Below are 18,731 nucleotides of genomic sequence, written 5' to 3'. Positions count from 1 at the left end.
ATTTGAAATTGATTAATGATGATTTAAAAAAGTGGTTTAAGAAATATGCATATACATATATATATGCATATTTTCAAACTGATTTATATATATTCTAAATATATATATATATATATATATATATATATATGCATGCATATATATAATGTATGTATATGTTTACATGTGTATATATATATATGTGTGTGTTGTGTGTATATATGTATGTATTTATATATATCTGTATATATGTGTATGTATATATTTACACATGTATGTATATATGTTTTTTCTACATATACATCTACATATGTGTGTGTATATATATGTCTATATATATATTTTTTTTTAATTTTCCTGAAAGAACTCTCCTGAATTAATCAATAAAGTACTATCTATCTATATATATGTATATATATATATATATATATGTGTGTTTATATGTATATATGTAAAGAAATCTAATTCATTATATATATATGTATGTTTATTTATATATATATACATATGTATATGTGTGTGTGTATGTTTATATATATATATATATATATATATATATATATATATATATATATATATATACATATATAGTCAGGGTTTCTGTGGTTTATCTGTTATACAGTACTCAATATTGGGGTAGAGCGGAATATACGTTAGATCAGGAAAAAACAGAGGCTATTTCATCCCTGCAAGCCTGTTTCGGGGGTTTCCCTGCTCTTCAGGGGAGTTTTTTTTTTTTTTTTGAAGTGACAATGGTGTGAGTTTTCCTTGCCCTTATGTGGGCCTACTGAGGATGTGGTAGTGGTTTGTGCAGCCCTTTGAGACACTAGTGATTTAGGGCTATATAAGTAAACATTGATTGATTGAATATTTATTGAAGTGACACTTCAATAAAATCCCCTAAAGAGCAGGGAAATCTGTGAAACAGATTTGTAGGGATGAAATACCCTCTGTGTTTTTCATGCCCTAATGTGTGTGTGTGTGTGTGTATATATATATATATATATATAGGTTTCTGTGGTTTATGCATTATACAGTGGCTAGGTCATCCCTACAAGCCTGTAAGTTTCCCTGCTCTTCAGGGGATTTTATTGAAGGGTCACTTCAATAATTAGACACTTCAATAAAAACCTGCCAAACAGGCTTGTAGGGATGACATAGCCTCTGTGTATTTTCCTGACGTGTGTGTGTGTGTGTGTGTATTTATTTATATATATATTTTTTATTATTATTATTATTATTTATTTTCTAATCATTTTTTAAAAGACGTTCTTAGGCAATCTCCATGCAACCAGACAAATATTTTCTAATATTTGAACCTGTTTTGAAAACGTTTCATCGTAATGATCACAGCAAGTAACAGACTAAGTTGTCAGCTGCCCAAAGATGAACGATTCCATCTGATTCGGAGTCGATTCGGTTTCATACTGATGATGAAACATTTTCAGAATGGCCTTCAAACGTCTTTTAAAGCATAAAATCGGTTTGAATTGAGAATCGATTCATCGCCCCGGGATCTAAATGGGTGCCCAAAGACTCACAGTCCTAATACTGACCAGGTCTTCATCTGTCCCAGTTCTAATACTGACCAGGTCTTCATCTGTCCCAGTTCTAATACTGACCAGGTCTTCCTGCGTCCCCTGCACAGGACAGCCGTGAGCGAAGAATGGCGTCCATGGAGGAGAGGATGAAGGAGATCGAGGTGTCGCTGCGTAACGTGAAGATGCTCCTCCGAGAGAAGGTGGCCCAGCTCAGAGACCAGGTGACACACCACATGCAGGTGACACACCACATGCAGGTGACACACCACATGCAGGTGACACACCACATGCAGGTGACACACCACATGCAGGTGACACACCACATGCAGGTGACACACCACATGCAGGTGACACACCACATGTAGGTGACACACATGCAGGTGACACACCACATGCAGGTGACACACCACATGTAGGTGACACACATGCAGGTGACACACCACATGTAGGTGACACACCACATGCAGGTGACACACCACATGTAGGTGACACACATGCAGGTGACACACCACATGCAGGTGACACACCACATGTAGGTGACACACATGCAGGTGACACACCACATGTAGGTGACACACCACATGCAGGTGACACACCACATGTAGGTGACACACATGCAGGTGACACACCACATGTAGGTGACACACCACATGCAGGTGACACACCACATGTAGGTGACACACATGCAGGTGACACACCACATGCAGGTGACACACCACATGTAGGTGACACACATGCAGGTGACACACCACATGTAGGTGACACACCACATGCAGGTGACACACCACATGCAGGTGACACACATGCAGGTGACACACCACATGTAGGTGACACACATGCAGGTGACACACATGCAGGTGACACACCACATGCAGGTGACACACATGCAGGTGACACACCACATGTAGGTGACACACCAGATGCAGGTGACACACCACATGCAGGTGACACACCACATGCAGGTGACACACATGCAGGTGACACACCACATGCAGGTGACACACATGCAGGTGACACACCACATGTAGGTGACACACCAGATGCAGGTGACACACCACATGCAGGTGACACACATGCAGGTGACCCACCACATGCAGGTGACACACCACATGCAGGTGACACACCACATGCAGGTGACACACCACATGCAGGTGACACATGCAGGTGACACACCACATGCAGGTGACACACCACATGCAGGTGACACACCACATGCAGGTGACACACCACATGCAGGTGACACACCACATGCAGGTGACACACCACATGTAGGTGACACACCACATGCAGGTGACACACCACATGTAGGTGACACACCACATGCAGGTGACACACCACATGCAGGTGACACACCACATGCAGGTGACACACCACATGCAGGTGACACACCACATGCAGGTGACACACCACATGCAGGTGACACACCACATGCAGGTGACACATGCAGGTGACACACCACATGCAGGTGACACACCACATGCAGGTGACACACCACATGCAGGTGACACACCACATGCAGGTGACACACCACATGCAGGTGACACACCACATGCAGGTGACACACATGCAGGTGACACACCACATGCAGGTGACACACCACATGCAGGTGACACACCACATGCAGGTGACACACCACATGCAGGTGACACACCACATGCAGGTGACACACCACATGCAGGTGACACACATGCAGGTGACACACCACATGCAGGTGACACACCACATGCAGGTGACACACCACATGCAGGTGACACACATGTAGGTGACACACCACATGTAGGTGACACACCACATGCAGGTGACACACCACATGCAGGTGACACACCACATGCAGGTGACACACCACATGTAGGTGACACACCACATGCAGGTGACACACCACATGCAGGTGACACACCACATGCAGGTGACACACCACATGCAGGTGACACACCACCTGCAGGTGACACACCACATGCAGGTGACACACCACATGCAGGTGACACACCACATGCAGGTGACACACCACATGCAGGTGACACACCACATGCAGGTGACACACCACATGCAGGTGACACACCACATGCAGGTGACACACCACATGCAGGTGACACACCACATGCAGGTGACACACCACATGCAGGTGACACACCACATGCAGGTGACACACCACATGCAGGTGACACACCACATGCAGGTGACACACCACATGCAGGTGACACACCACATGCAGGTGACACACCACATGCAGGTGACACACCACATGCAGGTGACACACCACATGCAGGTGACACACCACATGCAGGTGACACACCACATGCAGGTGACACACCACATGCAGGTGACACACATGCAGGTGACACACCACATGCAGGTGACACACCACATGCAGGTGACACACCACATGCAGGTGACACACCACATGCAGGTGACACACCACATGCAGGTGACACACCACATGCAGGTGACACACCACATGCAGGGTGGCAACAATGGATGGGATGGGGCGGAGAATAGAAAAGGTGTGTCAACATTTTGTCCCTGCAGGTGCAGAAGAACAGCGTGGCCGACGTGCTGATCCGAGACCTGTACTCTAAGAACAGTCAGCTGCTGGAGGAGACGTCCAAGCGCAGACGACACAAGATGGCGGAGAAGAACCAGGAGGACATGTTGGACTTGCACAGCAAACTTTCTTCTCCAAATCTACCAAAGCTCCGGACATCACCCACATCCCCAACCTCTGACACTCACTTCAACTCACATCCAACCTCCAACTTCTAACCAGAGGTGGGTAGAGCAGCCGGAAATTGGACCCAAATATTTACTTGAGTAAAAGTAAAAAAGTATTTCGTGAAAAAACTACTCAAGTACTGAGTAACTGATGAGTAACCTGTTTGTTTAATGATGACGGCAACTAGTAATGCACAAAAAACTAAAAATAGCAATGAACAAATTCAGAGTCAGGAATATCTCTTAAGCAACTGAAACAATAATATATATTAAATAATAATACATTAAAATAAAAAAAATGAAGCCACAATAACTTAACAGCACCATATTGATTGAAACTTTTATTAGTAGATTGCACAATAAAGTACAAATTCTGTACAATTGACCACTATGAGGTGATCTACCTCATATACATAAACACATCCATCCATTTTCTACCGCTTATTCCCTTTGGGGTCGCTGGTGCCTATCTCGGCTACAATCGGGCGGAAGGTGGGGTACACCCTGGACAAGTCGCCACCTCATCGCAGGGCCAACACGGATCGAAAGACAACATTCACACACTAGGGACCATTTAGTGTTGCCAATCAACCTATCCCCAGGTGGAAGTGGGAGGGGCCTATCCCCAGGTGCATGTCTGTGGAGGTGGGAGGGGCCTATCCCCAGGTACATGTCTTTGGAAGTGGGAGGGGCCTATCCCCAGGTGCATGTCTTGGGAAGTGGGAGGAAGTACCCGAAGGGAACCCACGCAGTCACGGGGGAGAACATGCAAACTCCACACAGAAAGATCCCGAGCCTGGGATTGAACCCAGGACTACTCAGGACCTTCGTATTGTGAGGCAGACGCACTAACCCCTCTTCCACCGTGAAGCCTACATACTGTATGTACATGATTGTTTGTATTTTAGTATTATTTACATATATACATATGTACATGATTGTTTGTATTTTAGTATTATTTACTTATATACATATGTACATGATTGTTTGTACTTTAGTATTATTCACTTATATACATATGTACATGATTGTCTTTTAGTATTATTCACTTCTTATTATATACATATGTACATGATTGTTTGTATTTTAGTATTATTTACTTATATACATATGTACATGATTGTTTGTATCTTCGTATTATTTACTTGTATACATATGTACATGATTGTTTGTATTTTAGTATTATTTACTTATATACATATGTACATGATTGTTTGTATTTTAGTATGATTTACTTGTATACATATGTACATGATTGTATTTTAGTATTATTCACTTATTTATATATGTACATGATTGTTTGTATTTTAGTATTATTCACTTATATACATATGTACATGATTGTCTTTTAGTATTATTCACTTCTTATTATATACATATGTACATGATCGTTTGTTTTTTAGTATTATTTACATATTATATACATATGTACATGATTGTCTTTTAGTATTATTTACTTGTTATATACATGTGTACATTATTGTTTGTATTTTAATATTATTTACTTATATGCATGTGTACATACATGACTGTTTGTCTTCTAGTATTATTTACTTGTTATATACATATGTACATGATTGTCTTTCAGTATTATTTACTTATTATACACATATGTACATGATTGTTTGTCTTTTAGTATTATTTACATATATACATATGTACATGATTGTTTGTCGTTTAGTATTATTTACTTGTTATATAGAAGTGTACAATATTGTTTGTATTTTAGTATTATTTACTTATTATATACATGTCTACATTATTGTTTGTCTTTTACTATTATTTACATATTATATAAGTATTTACATGATTGTTTGTCTTTTAGTATTTACTTATTATATACATATGTACATTATTGTTTGTCCTTTAGTAATATTTACATATTCACATATGTACAGTGTATGATACTCTTTTAGTAATATTTACATATGATATACTTATGTACATGATTGTATTTAGTCATATTTACATATTACATACTTTTGGACATGATTTTGTCTTTTAATATTTACTTATTACTTTACTTTTTACTTGTGAATATTTTTTTCCATATGAGAAAATTGTTTATATACTTAAAGTATCTTCTTACTTGCAAAAATAGTTTTTATGCCAGCAGTTCTTTTTTACATGCAGAAAAGTGGTATTTTTTTATACTTGCATATTGTTTTTTGTTTACTTGTGAATCGTTATTTTAAAATATAAGAAAGTAATTGTTATACTTCTTATAATTGTTGTTTTTTGCTTGCAGACAAAACGTTTTTTCTTTCTTTTTACATGTGAATCGTTTTTTAAATCTAAAAAAAGAAAAATACTTGCAAAAAATATTTTTATACTTGCATATTATTTCGTTTTTTCTTTGTTTTTTTACTAATCATTTTTTCAATTGAGGAAAATACTTATTTTACTTTGCAAATCGTTGGGTGTGACTGAAAACATTTCAGAGTACAGTAGGGGTCACCAACACGGGGCCCGCGGGCACCAGGTCGCCCGTAAGGACCAGATGAGTCGCCCGCTGGCCTGTTCTAAAAATAGCTCAAATAGCAGCACTTACCAGTGAGCTGCCTCAATTTTTTAAATTGTATTTATTTACTAGCAAGCTGGTCTCGCTTTGCTGGACATTTTTAATTCTAAGAGAGACAAAACTCAAATAGAATTTGAAAATCCAAGAAAATATTTGAAAGACTTGGTCTTCACTTGTTTAATTTTTTTACTTTGCTTCTTCTAACTTTCAGAAAGACAATTTTAGAGAAAAAAATACAACCTTAAAAATTATTTTAGGATTTTCAAACACATATACCTTTTTACCTTTTAAATTCCTTCCTCTTCTTTCCTGACAATTTAAATCAATGTTCAAGTCAATTTATTTATTTATTGTAAAGAATAATAAATACATTTTTATCTAATTCTTCATTTTAGCTTCTGTTTTTTCGACGAAGAATATTTGTGAAATATTTCTTCAAACTTATTATGATTAAAATTCAAAAAAATTATTCTGGCAAATCTAGAAAATCTGTAGAATCAAATTTAAATCTTATTTCGAAGTCTTTTGAATTTATTTTAAATTTTTTGTTCTGGAAAATCTAGAAGAAATAATGATTTGTCTTTGTTAGAAATATAGCTTGGTCCAATTTGTTATATATTCTAACAAAGTGCAGATTGGATTTTAACCTATTTAAAACATGTCATCAAAATTCTAAAATTAATGTAAATCAGGAAAAATGACTAATGATGTTCCATAAATTATTCTTTTTTAATTTTTTCAAAAAGATTCGAATTAGCTAGTTTTTCTCTTCTTTTTTTCGGTTGAATTTTGATTTTTAAAGAGTCAAAATTGAAGATAAACTATGTTTCAAAATGTAATTTTCATTTTTTCCCCCCTGTTTTCTCCTCTTTTAGGCGGTTTAGCTCGGTTGGTAGAGCGGCCGTGCCAGCAACTTGAGGGTTGCAGGTTCGATTCCCGCTTCCGCCATCCTAGTCCCTGCCGTTGTGTCCTTGGGCAAGACACTTTACCCACTTGCTCCCAGTGCCACCCACACTGCTTTAAATGTAACTTAGATATTGGGTTTCACTATGTAAAGCGCTTTGAGTCACTAGAGAAAAAGCGCTATATAAATATAAATAAAATGATAAATGGGTTGTACTTGTATAGCGCTTTTCTACCTTCATGGTACTCAAAGCGCTTTGACACTACTTCCACATTTACCCATTCACACACACATTCACACACTGATGGAGGGAGCTGCCATGCTAGGCGCTAACCAGCACCCATCAGGAGCAAGGGTAAAGTGTCTTGCTCAGGACACAACGGACGTGACGAGGTTGGTACTAGGTGGGATTTGAACCAGGGACCCCCGGGTTGCGCACGGCCACTCTCCCTACTGCGCCACGCCGATCCATCAGGAAAATCTCCTGATAATTGAGGGAACCCCTCATGAAACAGTTCTGTAGAGATGAAGTAGTCTTGTGATTTTTCCCACACCTACATATTGCGCTCTACCACGGTATCGAGCACTATTCTCCGGATAATCCAATCAAGACATACATATATATATATATATATATATATATATATATATATATATATATATAATAAATACTTGTATTTCAGTGTTCATTTATTTACACATTTACACACACATAACACTCATCTACTCATTGTTGAGATAAGGGTTGAATTGTCTTCTTGTTTTTGTAACCATATGCATGTACAGTAGATGGCAGTATTGTCCTGTTAAAGAGTGTCACAACTTTGCTGTTTATGGCAGACGAACTGCTTTACGGTTGACGAAAACGTGACTGCTGTTGTTGTGTGTTGTTACCACGCTGGGAGGACGTTAATGAAACTGCCTAACAATAAACCCACATAAGAAACCAAGAACTCGCCCTCGATCATTCCACAGTTATAACGTCATTGGGCAGACACGCTGTTAATAAACGTCACTCAGGTCCGCATGGAGCTGGAGGGGGCGTGGCCTCCAGCTCCGCCTGAATTTCGGGAGAAAATTTGTCCCGGGAGGTTTTCGGGAGAGGCGCTGAATTTCGGGAGTCCCCCGGAAAATCCGGGAGGGTTGGCAAGTATTACAATTGCCGACACTAAAAAAATGAATGTTAAAAAAAAAAACAGCTCAAAACTGGTAATCGGTTCTCATGGTTCACCTGAAAGAGCCGTTCAAAAATTTCGCTTCGTTCGCGAACGTCCCATCTGGCAGCCCCGCCCACATCCCAGGCGGGACCACGACCCGCTCCAGTCGACGCCAGCAGGCTGCGGGCTAACCGAGCCTCCGGAGCCGCAAAACAATGTTCTCTTTCGGCGCCGGGCGAGGAGGAGGAGGAGGAGGAAGGTGGGGCGGAATGGCGGCGACGTGTTGTTGATGCTGACCGCCGACACTCAGCGGAGTTATGCTCTCACGAAAGAAGAGCAAAAGTGAGTCGTCCAAGCCGGCAGAAGTGCACGGCAAGTACGTGAAGAAGGACATGTCGCCTCTGCTCACAAGTAAGCAACTCCTAGCATGCTAACCTGGCCTAGCATGCTAACCTAGCCTAGCCTAGCCTAGCCTGCTCTATCCCGCTTTACCACAGCTCTTTATTCAACCAACAAAGTCCAACAAGCGACTTCCAAAACATATTTAAGTTTAAGTAAAAATGTTTCTAGCCTGGTAAGTGTAGTGCTAGCGCCGTAAAAGTTGCCCCATGTTAGCATTCGATGCTAACATCAAAATAGTGAAACGATGTCAACATCCATCCATCTCCTTCCGCTTATCCGAGGTCGGGTCGCGGGGGCAGCAGCCTAAGCAGGGAAGCCCAGACTTCCCTCTCCCCAGCCACTTTGTCCAGCTCGTCCCGGGGGATCCCGAGGCGTTCCCATAGTCTTCCCCGTGGCCTCTTACTGGTCAGACAGGGAGGATCCTGACTAGATGCCCGAACCACCTCATCTGGCTCCTCTCTGGCTTTACTTTGAGTTCCTCCCGGATGGCAGAGCTTCTCACCCTATCTCTAAGGGAGAGACCCAAACTCATTTGGGCCGCTTGTACCCATGATCTTGTCCTTTCGGTCATGACCCAAAGCTCATGACCATAGGTGAGGATGGGAACGTAGATCGACCGGTAAATTGAGAGCTATGCCTTCCGGCTCAGCTCCTTCTTCACCACAACGGATTGATACAGCGTCCGCATTACTGAAGACGCCGCACCGATCCGCTCTTCCCTCACTCGAGAACAAAACTCCGAGGTACTCTATGTTATGATCCGTCGGCCACGTTTATATCGGATATTGTAGCGCAGGTTAGTGTTTTTTATACCTACCATTGTTCTGAGTAATTTCTCTTCATCAAACTTTTCCAAACATTCCACACTACGAAATAATAAAAGTACTTATTAATAATGCTGACATCAAATTAATATCAGTATCAGCAATACTTACGTCTCGCATTGGAAGAGAAAAAGTTGTATTAGGACACTGGTAGTTCTGTTTGATATTTAAAGGGGAAAATAGATGTTTACTACATTTGTATCGGTGTACTACAAAGGAGGGTTTTGTGCCTCTAAGGGGAAAAAGGATACAGTATTTCCTTGAATTGCCGCCGGGGCGCTAATTCATTTAAAACCTCTTCTCACTCCGGCGTTTACCAAAGGCAGGCAGTAAATTTAGGCCTGCGCTTATAAATTTGAGTGTGATGTAAGGATACTATCATGAAAAGCTCATTTAATTAAAAAAACGTTATTATGGTCTTACCTTTACTTATAAATGAAGTCCATGCGCAGCTCCTTCTGATCAAACGCATCGATAACTTGTTTATAGAAGTCTTCCTTATCTTTCTTCAGTTTTAAAAGTCTCTCTGTCTCGATGGAGATCTTCCTTTATTACCTCCTGCTTCCATTGAAAGTCCAGTTTAGAAAACTGTTTTATTTTAGATATGTAATCCTCCACGTTAAAAGTGCAAGCGAGAGGAAAAAATAGACGATCGCTGCTTGTTGTCACTTCTTCTGCAGCCGAGTAGTCGCAAGAAGGATCACTAGCGCCCTCTACCACCAGGAGGCGGGAGTCATTTAATGACTCATATTTGACACACGCAGCTACGGTATATTAATAAAACATAGCTGCTTACTGTTCTTTTTAGCATATTCAATAGCTTGGACCTTAAATCCTACTGAATAGCTCTTAATCTTCTTCCCTTTATGCGATTTCAAATTGTTGAAATCAGCCTTCTCCATTTTGAAAATGATGACAGGTGAAGTGTCACTCGTGACGTGACGAGTTTGACCCGGTGGAAATTCTAGACAAGCGCTAATAAAAAATAATATTTTGCAAAACGAGTTTGACCTGGGCTTCACGGTGGAAAAGGGCTTAGTGCGTCTGCCTCACAATACGAAGGTCTTGCAGTCTTGGGTTCAATCCCAGGCTCGGGATCTTTCTGTGTGGAGTTTGCATGTTCTCCCCGTGAATGCGTGGGTTCCCTCCGGGTACTTCCTCCCACCTCCAAAGACATGCACCTGGGGATAGGTTGATTGGCAACACTAAATGGTCCCTAGTGTGTGAATGTTGTCTGTCTATCTGTGTTGGCCCTGCGATGAGGTGGCGACTTGTCCAGGGTGTACCCCGCCTTCCGCCTGATTGTAGCTGAGATAGGCGCCTGCGACCCTGAAAGGGAATAAGCGGTAGAAAATGGATGGATGGATGGAGTTTGACCTGGTGTTAATCCTGAGCTGGCAGTGATGCTAAGCATGCGCTAATTATTTTGCGAAACTAGTTTGACCCGGCAGTAATTCTAGTCAGGCGCATACTATATACCCGGCGGCAATTCAAGGAAATACGGTAAGTGAAAATATTTTTCTTCTTCTTTCAGATCTTATGCCGTCATTCATCCGCCATGGACCCACCATGCACCGACGCAGCGACATGCCCCTACCCGACATGGGACCCGCTGTCTACCCCATGGCCACCAGCCGTGAGCCCGCGGTGTCCCGCAACAAGAGCTTCCTACGCCCCCCCGTGCAGCGGCCCCCTCACGAGGTGGCCCGCCGCGAGAGCCACCGCTTGTCGGCGCCCCCTTACCTGCCCCGCAGTTTGGGCGAGTTGCCCCACGAGTACGGCGGCTCGTCGCAGTCCTTCCTCACCGACGTGAGCCCCATGTCGGAGAACGGAGACACCGGCCGCTACTACTACCCCTCGGAAGCGCCGTACTACGACGGGCAGCAGCAGCAGCAGCAGCCCAGGAGACTCCCGGAGCGCTTCCCTGACGACTATCGCTACTACGAGCTCAGCGAACACAACTTCCAAAGACTTCCACGGCAGCACACGCCCCCTGCTTCCAGCAGACCACCCTCAGGTAAAAGGAATTCTGCTTAACGTGTGCCAGTGTCGCATTTGCATGATTGGCCATGTCGCATGTGCATGTAATAGAGAGAGGGATCATGTAGAGGAGGCGGAAAGTCAGTAAAATATGTTTCAATATTTAGATTTTTCAGACTATAAGGCGATGTATGTAAGAAGGTGCGCTTGTTTTATGTCTCTGTGAGAAGGAGAGACAGGAAAGAGTGGGAAGAGCCTGTAGTGTAATGCCCGCAGCTAAAAGCAACTGCGTGAGAAGGTATACTCCAATATCACCATATAGTCATTTTCTATATCGCACAGAGACAAACCCGCGATATATCGATATATCGCCCAGCCCTACATTCAATAATACCGCAATATTAATGTATAAATGTTCATATCGTTACACCCCTTGTCATAAACCAGACATGGTGCTTTTAGAATAGAACAGAAAGTACTTTATTGATCCCTGGGGGAAATTCAGTACCACAGTTCGCTCACAATAATAATAATATATAATATATCAATCAATCAATCAATGTTTACTTATATAGCCCTAAATCACTAGTGTCTCAAAGGGCTGCACAAACGACCACGACATCCTCGGTAGGCCCACATAAGGGCAAGGAAAACTCACACCCAGTGGGACGTCGGTGACAATGATGACTATGAGAACCTTGGAGAGGAGGAAAGCAATGGATGTCGAGCGGGTCTAACATGATACTGTGAAAGTTCAATCCATAATGGATCCAACACAGTCGCGAGAGTCCAGTCCAAAGCGGATCCAACACAGCAGCGAGAGTCCCGTTCATAGCGGAGCCAGCAGGAAACCATCCCAAGCGGAGGCGGATCAGCAGCGCAGAGATGTCCCCAGCCGATACACAGGCAAGCAGTACATGGCCACCGGATCGGATCGGACCCCCTCCACAAGGGAGAGTGGGACATAGGAGAGAAAGAAAAGAAACGGCAGATCAACTGGTCTAAAAAGGGAGTCTATTTAATATATATATAATATATAATATATTTACGGGAGCCTATAAAGGACTGTATATTTCACCTTATGGGGGATGACTCCAATTATTTAATATTTATTTAAGAATCTAATCTAAGAGAGAGTGAGACGGCTTATACAGTTTAACAATTTACTATACACTAGGGATGCACCGAAATGAAAATTTGTGGCCGAAGCCGAATAAAATTTAAACGCTTAGCCGAAGGCCGAATACCGAATAATGAATGCAGTTTTTCACAATTTTTTAAATATTGCATAAATAGCCTAGAATAAATATTTAGACATGTTTTTCAAATAAAGTAATTTTTTATTGAATATTGACATTTTTTAATATTCCAGTAGCCTTTGCCTTTCAAAAAAAGCACAGTTTTTCATTTATATTAGGCCTTCAAACAAAACATGCATTGCAAAAAAAAAATAAAGTGCATTAAAGTGGATAAACCCACAACAAATGAATTATTGTCCTTTTGGCAAAAGTCTGCTTAGCCACAGTAGATATGTAATAATGTAAACAGAAGGCTCAAGCAAATCTCAATTAAGTGTTTGCTTGTAACCTCATATACTTATACAGGTAGCCTACACAACAGGCTAATAATGTAAACAGAGGCCCCACTAAATCTCAATAAGTGTGTGCTTGTAACCTCATACACTTATACAGGTAGCCTACACAACAGACTAATAATGTAAACAGAGGCCCCACTAAATCTCAATAAAGTGTGTGCTTGTAACCTCATACACTTATACAGGTAGCCTACACAACAGGCTAATAATGTAAACAGAGGCCCCACTAAATCTCAATAAGTGTGTGCATGTAACCTCATACACTTATACAGGTACACAACATATCCCAACGTCACCGCGTCCAAAAATTGCTTCACACGCCACTATTCGGCCTTGTTTTTAACTCATTCCACCGAAGGCCGAATATGGCTTTTTTTGCCATATTCGGCCGAATATATTCGGTTAGCGATTAATCGGTGCATCCGTAATTGAGACCAAGGTCAGCAGCATGCGGCGGCACGTGCGGTTCCGACCCGGTCAGGGCTTGTCAGCAGACTCCACTCTGGTGCATCCAGTGCATGACTTCAAAGAGTGCTGACGTATGCGCGCCTTCACGGTCACTGTGGGCCGTCTCCGTGGCGACAGAGTACACTTTTGGAGCGCTGGAGTGGCTGCTCAGTCCTAGAACCCCTTTATGTCTTGACTTAAAGGCCTACTAGCGACCACGCAGTCTGATAGTTTATGTATCAATGATGAAATATTAACATTGCAACACATGCCAATAGGGCCGCTTTACTTTACTAAATTGCAATTTTAAACTTCGCGCGAATTATCCTGCTGAAAACGTCGCGGTATGATGCGTGACGTCACGGATTGTAGCGGACATTTTGTTCCAGCACCGATCCCAGCTATAAGTCGACTGCTTTAATCGCATAATTACTAGGGATGCACCGAAATGAAAATTTGTGGCCGAAGCCGAAACCGAATAAAATTTGAGCGCTTGGCCGAAGGCCGAATACCAAATACCGAATAATAAATGCAGTTTTTCACAACTTTTTTATATTGCATAAATAGCCTAGGATACATTTTTAGACATGTTTTTCAAATAAAGTAAATTTTTATTGAATATTGACATTTTTTTAAATATTCCAGTAGTCTTTGCTTTTCAAAAAAATCACAAAGTTTTTCATTTATATTAGGCCTTCAAACAAAACATGCATTCCAAAAAAAATAAAGTGCATTAAAGTGGATAAACCCACAACAAATGAATTATTGTCCTTTTGGCAAAAGTCTGCTTAGCCACAGTAGATATGCTAATAATGTAAACAGAAGGCTCAATTAAGTGTGTGCTTGTAACCTCATACACTTATACAGGTAGCCTACACAACAGGCTAATAATGTAAACAGAAGGCTCAAGTAAATCTCAATTAAGTGTGTGCTTGTAACCTCATACACTTATACAGGTACACAACATATCCCAACGTCACCGCGTCCAAAAATTGCGTCACACACCACAATTCGGCCTTGTTTTTAACTCATTCCACCGAAGACCGAATGTGGCCTTTTTTTGCCATATTCGGCCGAATATATTCGGTTACCGATTAATCGGTGCATCCCTACTATACACCCAAATAAACATACAACAATCAGACATTAATTAAAATCATACACTCTTCCCCACTCTCATGCTACCTCCCCAATAAAACAACCCACACTAATCCAATGACACAACACACACACACACAGTCCAACCTGGCCCCCTTGGCTGGGCCAGAAGATTGTCCGTTGCGGTCCTGATGAATTGGTGGTGCACTTCGGGGTGGGGTAGTGAGTTGCTGCTATGCAAAGGAGGCGTTGGAGAGGGGGGACACCTCCCGTTGTGGAGTAGAGATGAGGGGGGGAAAGCACGCCTCAGGAAGTCCAGTCTGGAACGAGAGGAGAACCAGCCTCGTCCTGGGTCACCTCTCTGTCGACTGGTCCGTAAGCGCGTGCAATGGACCTCGCGTGTCCTCGTCCCTCGCAGCGACGTAGCAACAATATCACGCAATTAAACTCGCTCTATTGTCCCACACTTGCTCTCCAAATTATACAGTCAACGGGGAGAGGGTCTATATGAACAACTAAGGTAAACGTGACTAAACTTGCCGTTCTTTAAATCACGGTGCAGCACACAAACACAAGTGCTAGTTGCGGTTAGCTTCCTAGTCGTTAGCATGCACTTCACATACACTAGCAACGTGAAACTAGTGCAAATGATACACTGTCACTTACACTCTGATATCATTTCTTACTGTGGTTCTTTCTCTGATATGCAATCGTGGTAAACTGTCTCCATCCGTGTACTACCGACGCTGCGCTGCACTGCTAGTGCTGGAACTCTTTTAAACTGTTTTTTTCTACCAGCTGCCCGTAACCATGGCAACCGAAACAATAACAACGGTTAAACAACTTAAATATGCACATTTCAGCTTCCCAAACAAAACGTAGTAAATAGAAACAAATAATGATAATAATCCCATAACATAAATTATCTCGTAAATGTAAAACTTAAAGAAACTATTATATTAACATGCAAACCTTCAGAACAATATATGAATAGTATAAATATATTCTACATATATTCTACATTTAAGTGCAGTCAAGAAGGAACATATGCACTCTACAGTCTGATGGCTGTCGGTATGAAGGACCTCCTGTGTCGTTCCGTGTTTTAGATGGGGGAGGGGCCTACAGTGGCACAAGTCGCTTGCTAAGAAGAGCCATTACTTGCTAAATATAGCAAAAAAGTCACTGAGTGGGCAACTAATCCCAAATGCTACGGTTTCTTATGCTCGTTACGAAGCATACTGCCACGGTGCCACCTACTGTAACAACAATCTTCATTCGTGACAGTCCCATTATAATGTGTTTATGAGCAATGGCAGACGGGTAGCGCCAAATCTAATTGTGTTGGGTGGCCCACAAAGTACATATAATAATAATAATAATAATTAAAGCTGCAAGCAGCGATGGATGGGACTGAGTATATATGGAAGTGGCTGAGGAAAGGGAAGTCTGGGCTTCCCAGATATAAGTTAGAACAACACACTACTTTGTATTATATTGTAGTTTTTACCTTCCATAACGTGTCTACTGACAGATATAAGTTAGAACTACGGACTACTTTTTATTATGTTGTAGTTTTTACCTTCCATAACGTGTCTACTGACAGATATAAGTTAGAACTATTCACTACTTTGTATTATGTTGTAGTTTTTACCTTCCATAACGTGTCTACTGACAGATATAAGTTAGAACTACACACTACTTTATATTATGTTGTAAATACCCAGAATCCTTTGCCTCCGTGAAAATTCCTGAATATATTTTATAGCTACGGCACCTGGCAGCTATCTTGGTATAGACGATCACAGCCCCTCCCTCATGAATGTTGGTGCGTGCGCACCAGCAGCAGACGGTACGGGAAAAAAAAGGAAAAAAAAACATCTCTTTCACTGTGTCTGCGCACGGCGGCCATCTGTGAAATGGTTTTCAGCGCAGCGGTTCTTTGAAGGCTGGTAAAATCAAAACCGTAGCGGTAATTAAAATTATTTCATTAACTTTTAATCAGAAGGGTTCTATCTCTCTCCTGTGGTAGTTTGAAGCCGACACGACAAACACGCTCAGAGGAGATAATGTTTGAAAAAAGGTGACCGGTTTTTACAAAACTTTTGTTTTGAAGGGGGAATTGCAAACTTCCTGTTGATTTTTGCTGGGGCTTGTCAATATATGAAATGTAGGTCTAAGTGAGACCTACATAGAGGTTTTTGTTTCATGTCTCTACGACATTCGTACTGGAAGTTACAGGCAGTTTTGTCTGTGTTTTCTTCCTAGGAGCAGATTTGTCTGTGTTTTATTCCTAGGGGGCGCTATAGCGCAATTTTGAAATTTGGGGTTAGGTTTTTTGATTAGATCGCAAATTTTGCCAGTCCTGATGTTTGTGTCCAGTTTGGTGAGTTTTGAAGCATGTTAACGGGGTCAAATTACAACTCAAAGAGGCAAAGGTGAGTGTTTTTACAAAACTTTTGTTTTGAAGGGGGAATTTCAAAATTCCTGTTGATTTTTGCTGAAGGATATCAGTGTATGATATGTAGGTCTAAGTGAGACCTACATAGAGGTTTTTGTTTCATGTCGCTACGACATTCCTACTGGAAGTTACAGGCAGTTTTGTCTGTGTTTTCTTCCTAGGGGGCGCTAGAGCGCAAATTTAAGTTTTGGGGTTAGGCTTTGTGATTCAAACACAATGTTCGCCAGTCCTGATGTGTGTGTCAAATTTGGTGAGTTTTGAAGCATGTTAAGGGGGTCAAATCACAGCTCAAAGCTGCGGAATAATAATAAAGAAGGAAAGAATAAAACGCCACAAATTCAATAGGGTCCTCTGTCCCAAAGGGACATTTGGTCCCTAATAAGACGACACCTATTTATAAAGATCGGAACCAGGATTATTCAACTCAATTGTCCACATTTCACATACTTAATTACCTTCAGGAGTGATGGTCCCGTCCCTAACATAGATTGTCTATTTAGCACCTGAGCCTATTGTCAAAGATGGTCTATAAAGAAAGAGAGTCGTTTACTGGGAAGTAGAACTATTTTGTCAACAAGAATGCAGAGGAGTGATTGTCCTGTCTGCAAACATCCATCCATCCATCCATTTTCTACCGCTTGTCCCTTTTGTGGTTGCGTGGGGTGCTAGATAGACAGACAACATTCACACTCACATTCTGTCTGCAAACATAAGACGGTAAAAACAAAAGAGGAGACAAAAGTCAAAGATGGTCTATGAGAGGAGCGTTGCCTCTGTCGCTGATTGAAGTTGTGCTGCAAAAAAGAAAGTTTTCCTGAATTTTTCTCGACCCAATTTGAAATCTTGAGTGGCTGGAACGTGTGGAATTGACGCTGAATATAAGACAACTTGACATTTCCAGATGTTTCCAGTGTAAAGATACAGTGTCATGTTCAGGTTAATAAATACATTGTCCAGAGTCCCCCTAGTGGCTGTTTGTGATGTCATTTGGATTTGAAGCACACTTTTCTGCCCGACACAGCCATATTTTAAATACCATTGTGGTAGAAGAAGAAGGCTTTTGTTGCACATCTGAAACGAGGATGATGATGCGGCGCGAGCGGCCATGTTTAAA

At 41.6% G+C, this 18,731-nt stretch overlaps 2 protein-coding genes across 8 annotated transcripts in view; both read left to right on the top strand.

Annotated features, from left to right (window-relative positions):
- Positions 1-5,951, top strand: part of nin (ninein (GSK3B interacting protein)) — an 85,626-nt gene extending 79,675 nt beyond the window's left edge. For 2 of the 4 annotated variants that reach the window (XM_061893965.1, XM_061893964.1), the window contains exons 27-28: positions 1,628-1,741; positions 4,047-5,951. In XM_061893965.1, coding sequence (XP_061749949.1) covers positions 1,628-1,741; positions 4,047-4,280 — 348 coding nt within the window. In that variant the 3' untranslated portion in view covers positions 4,281-5,951. The remainder of the gene's footprint in view (positions 1-1,627; positions 1,742-4,046) is intronic. The other 2 variants (XR_009806014.1, XM_061893967.1) reach the window with 2 other exon arrangements.
- Positions 5,952-8,950: 2,999 nt separating this feature from the next.
- Positions 8,951-18,731, top strand: part of sav1 (salvador family WW domain containing protein 1) — a 47,558-nt gene continuing 37,777 nt past the window's right edge. For 2 of the 4 annotated variants that reach the window (XR_009806015.1, XM_061893972.1), the window contains exons 1-2: positions 8,955-9,222; positions 11,572-12,054. Coding sequence is in view for 3 of the 4 variants with exons in the window: in XM_061893972.1 (XP_061749956.1) it covers positions 9,129-9,222; positions 11,572-12,054 (577 nt within the window). In the remaining variant the exon portion in view is untranslated. Of the gene's footprint in view, positions 9,223-11,571; positions 12,055-18,731 lie in introns of all 4 variants that reach the window. The other 2 variants (XM_061893973.1, XM_061893974.1) reach the window with 2 other exon arrangements.

This window comes from Nerophis ophidion, linkage group LG03, assembly GCF_033978795.1.
Source record: "Nerophis ophidion isolate RoL-2023_Sa linkage group LG03, RoL_Noph_v1.0, whole genome shotgun sequence".
Classification (NCBI taxonomy): domain Eukaryota; kingdom Metazoa; phylum Chordata; class Actinopteri; order Syngnathiformes; family Syngnathidae; genus Nerophis; species Nerophis ophidion.
Note: the sequence above shows the minus strand (reverse complement) of the source record. Positions and strands in the feature narration are given on the sequence as shown.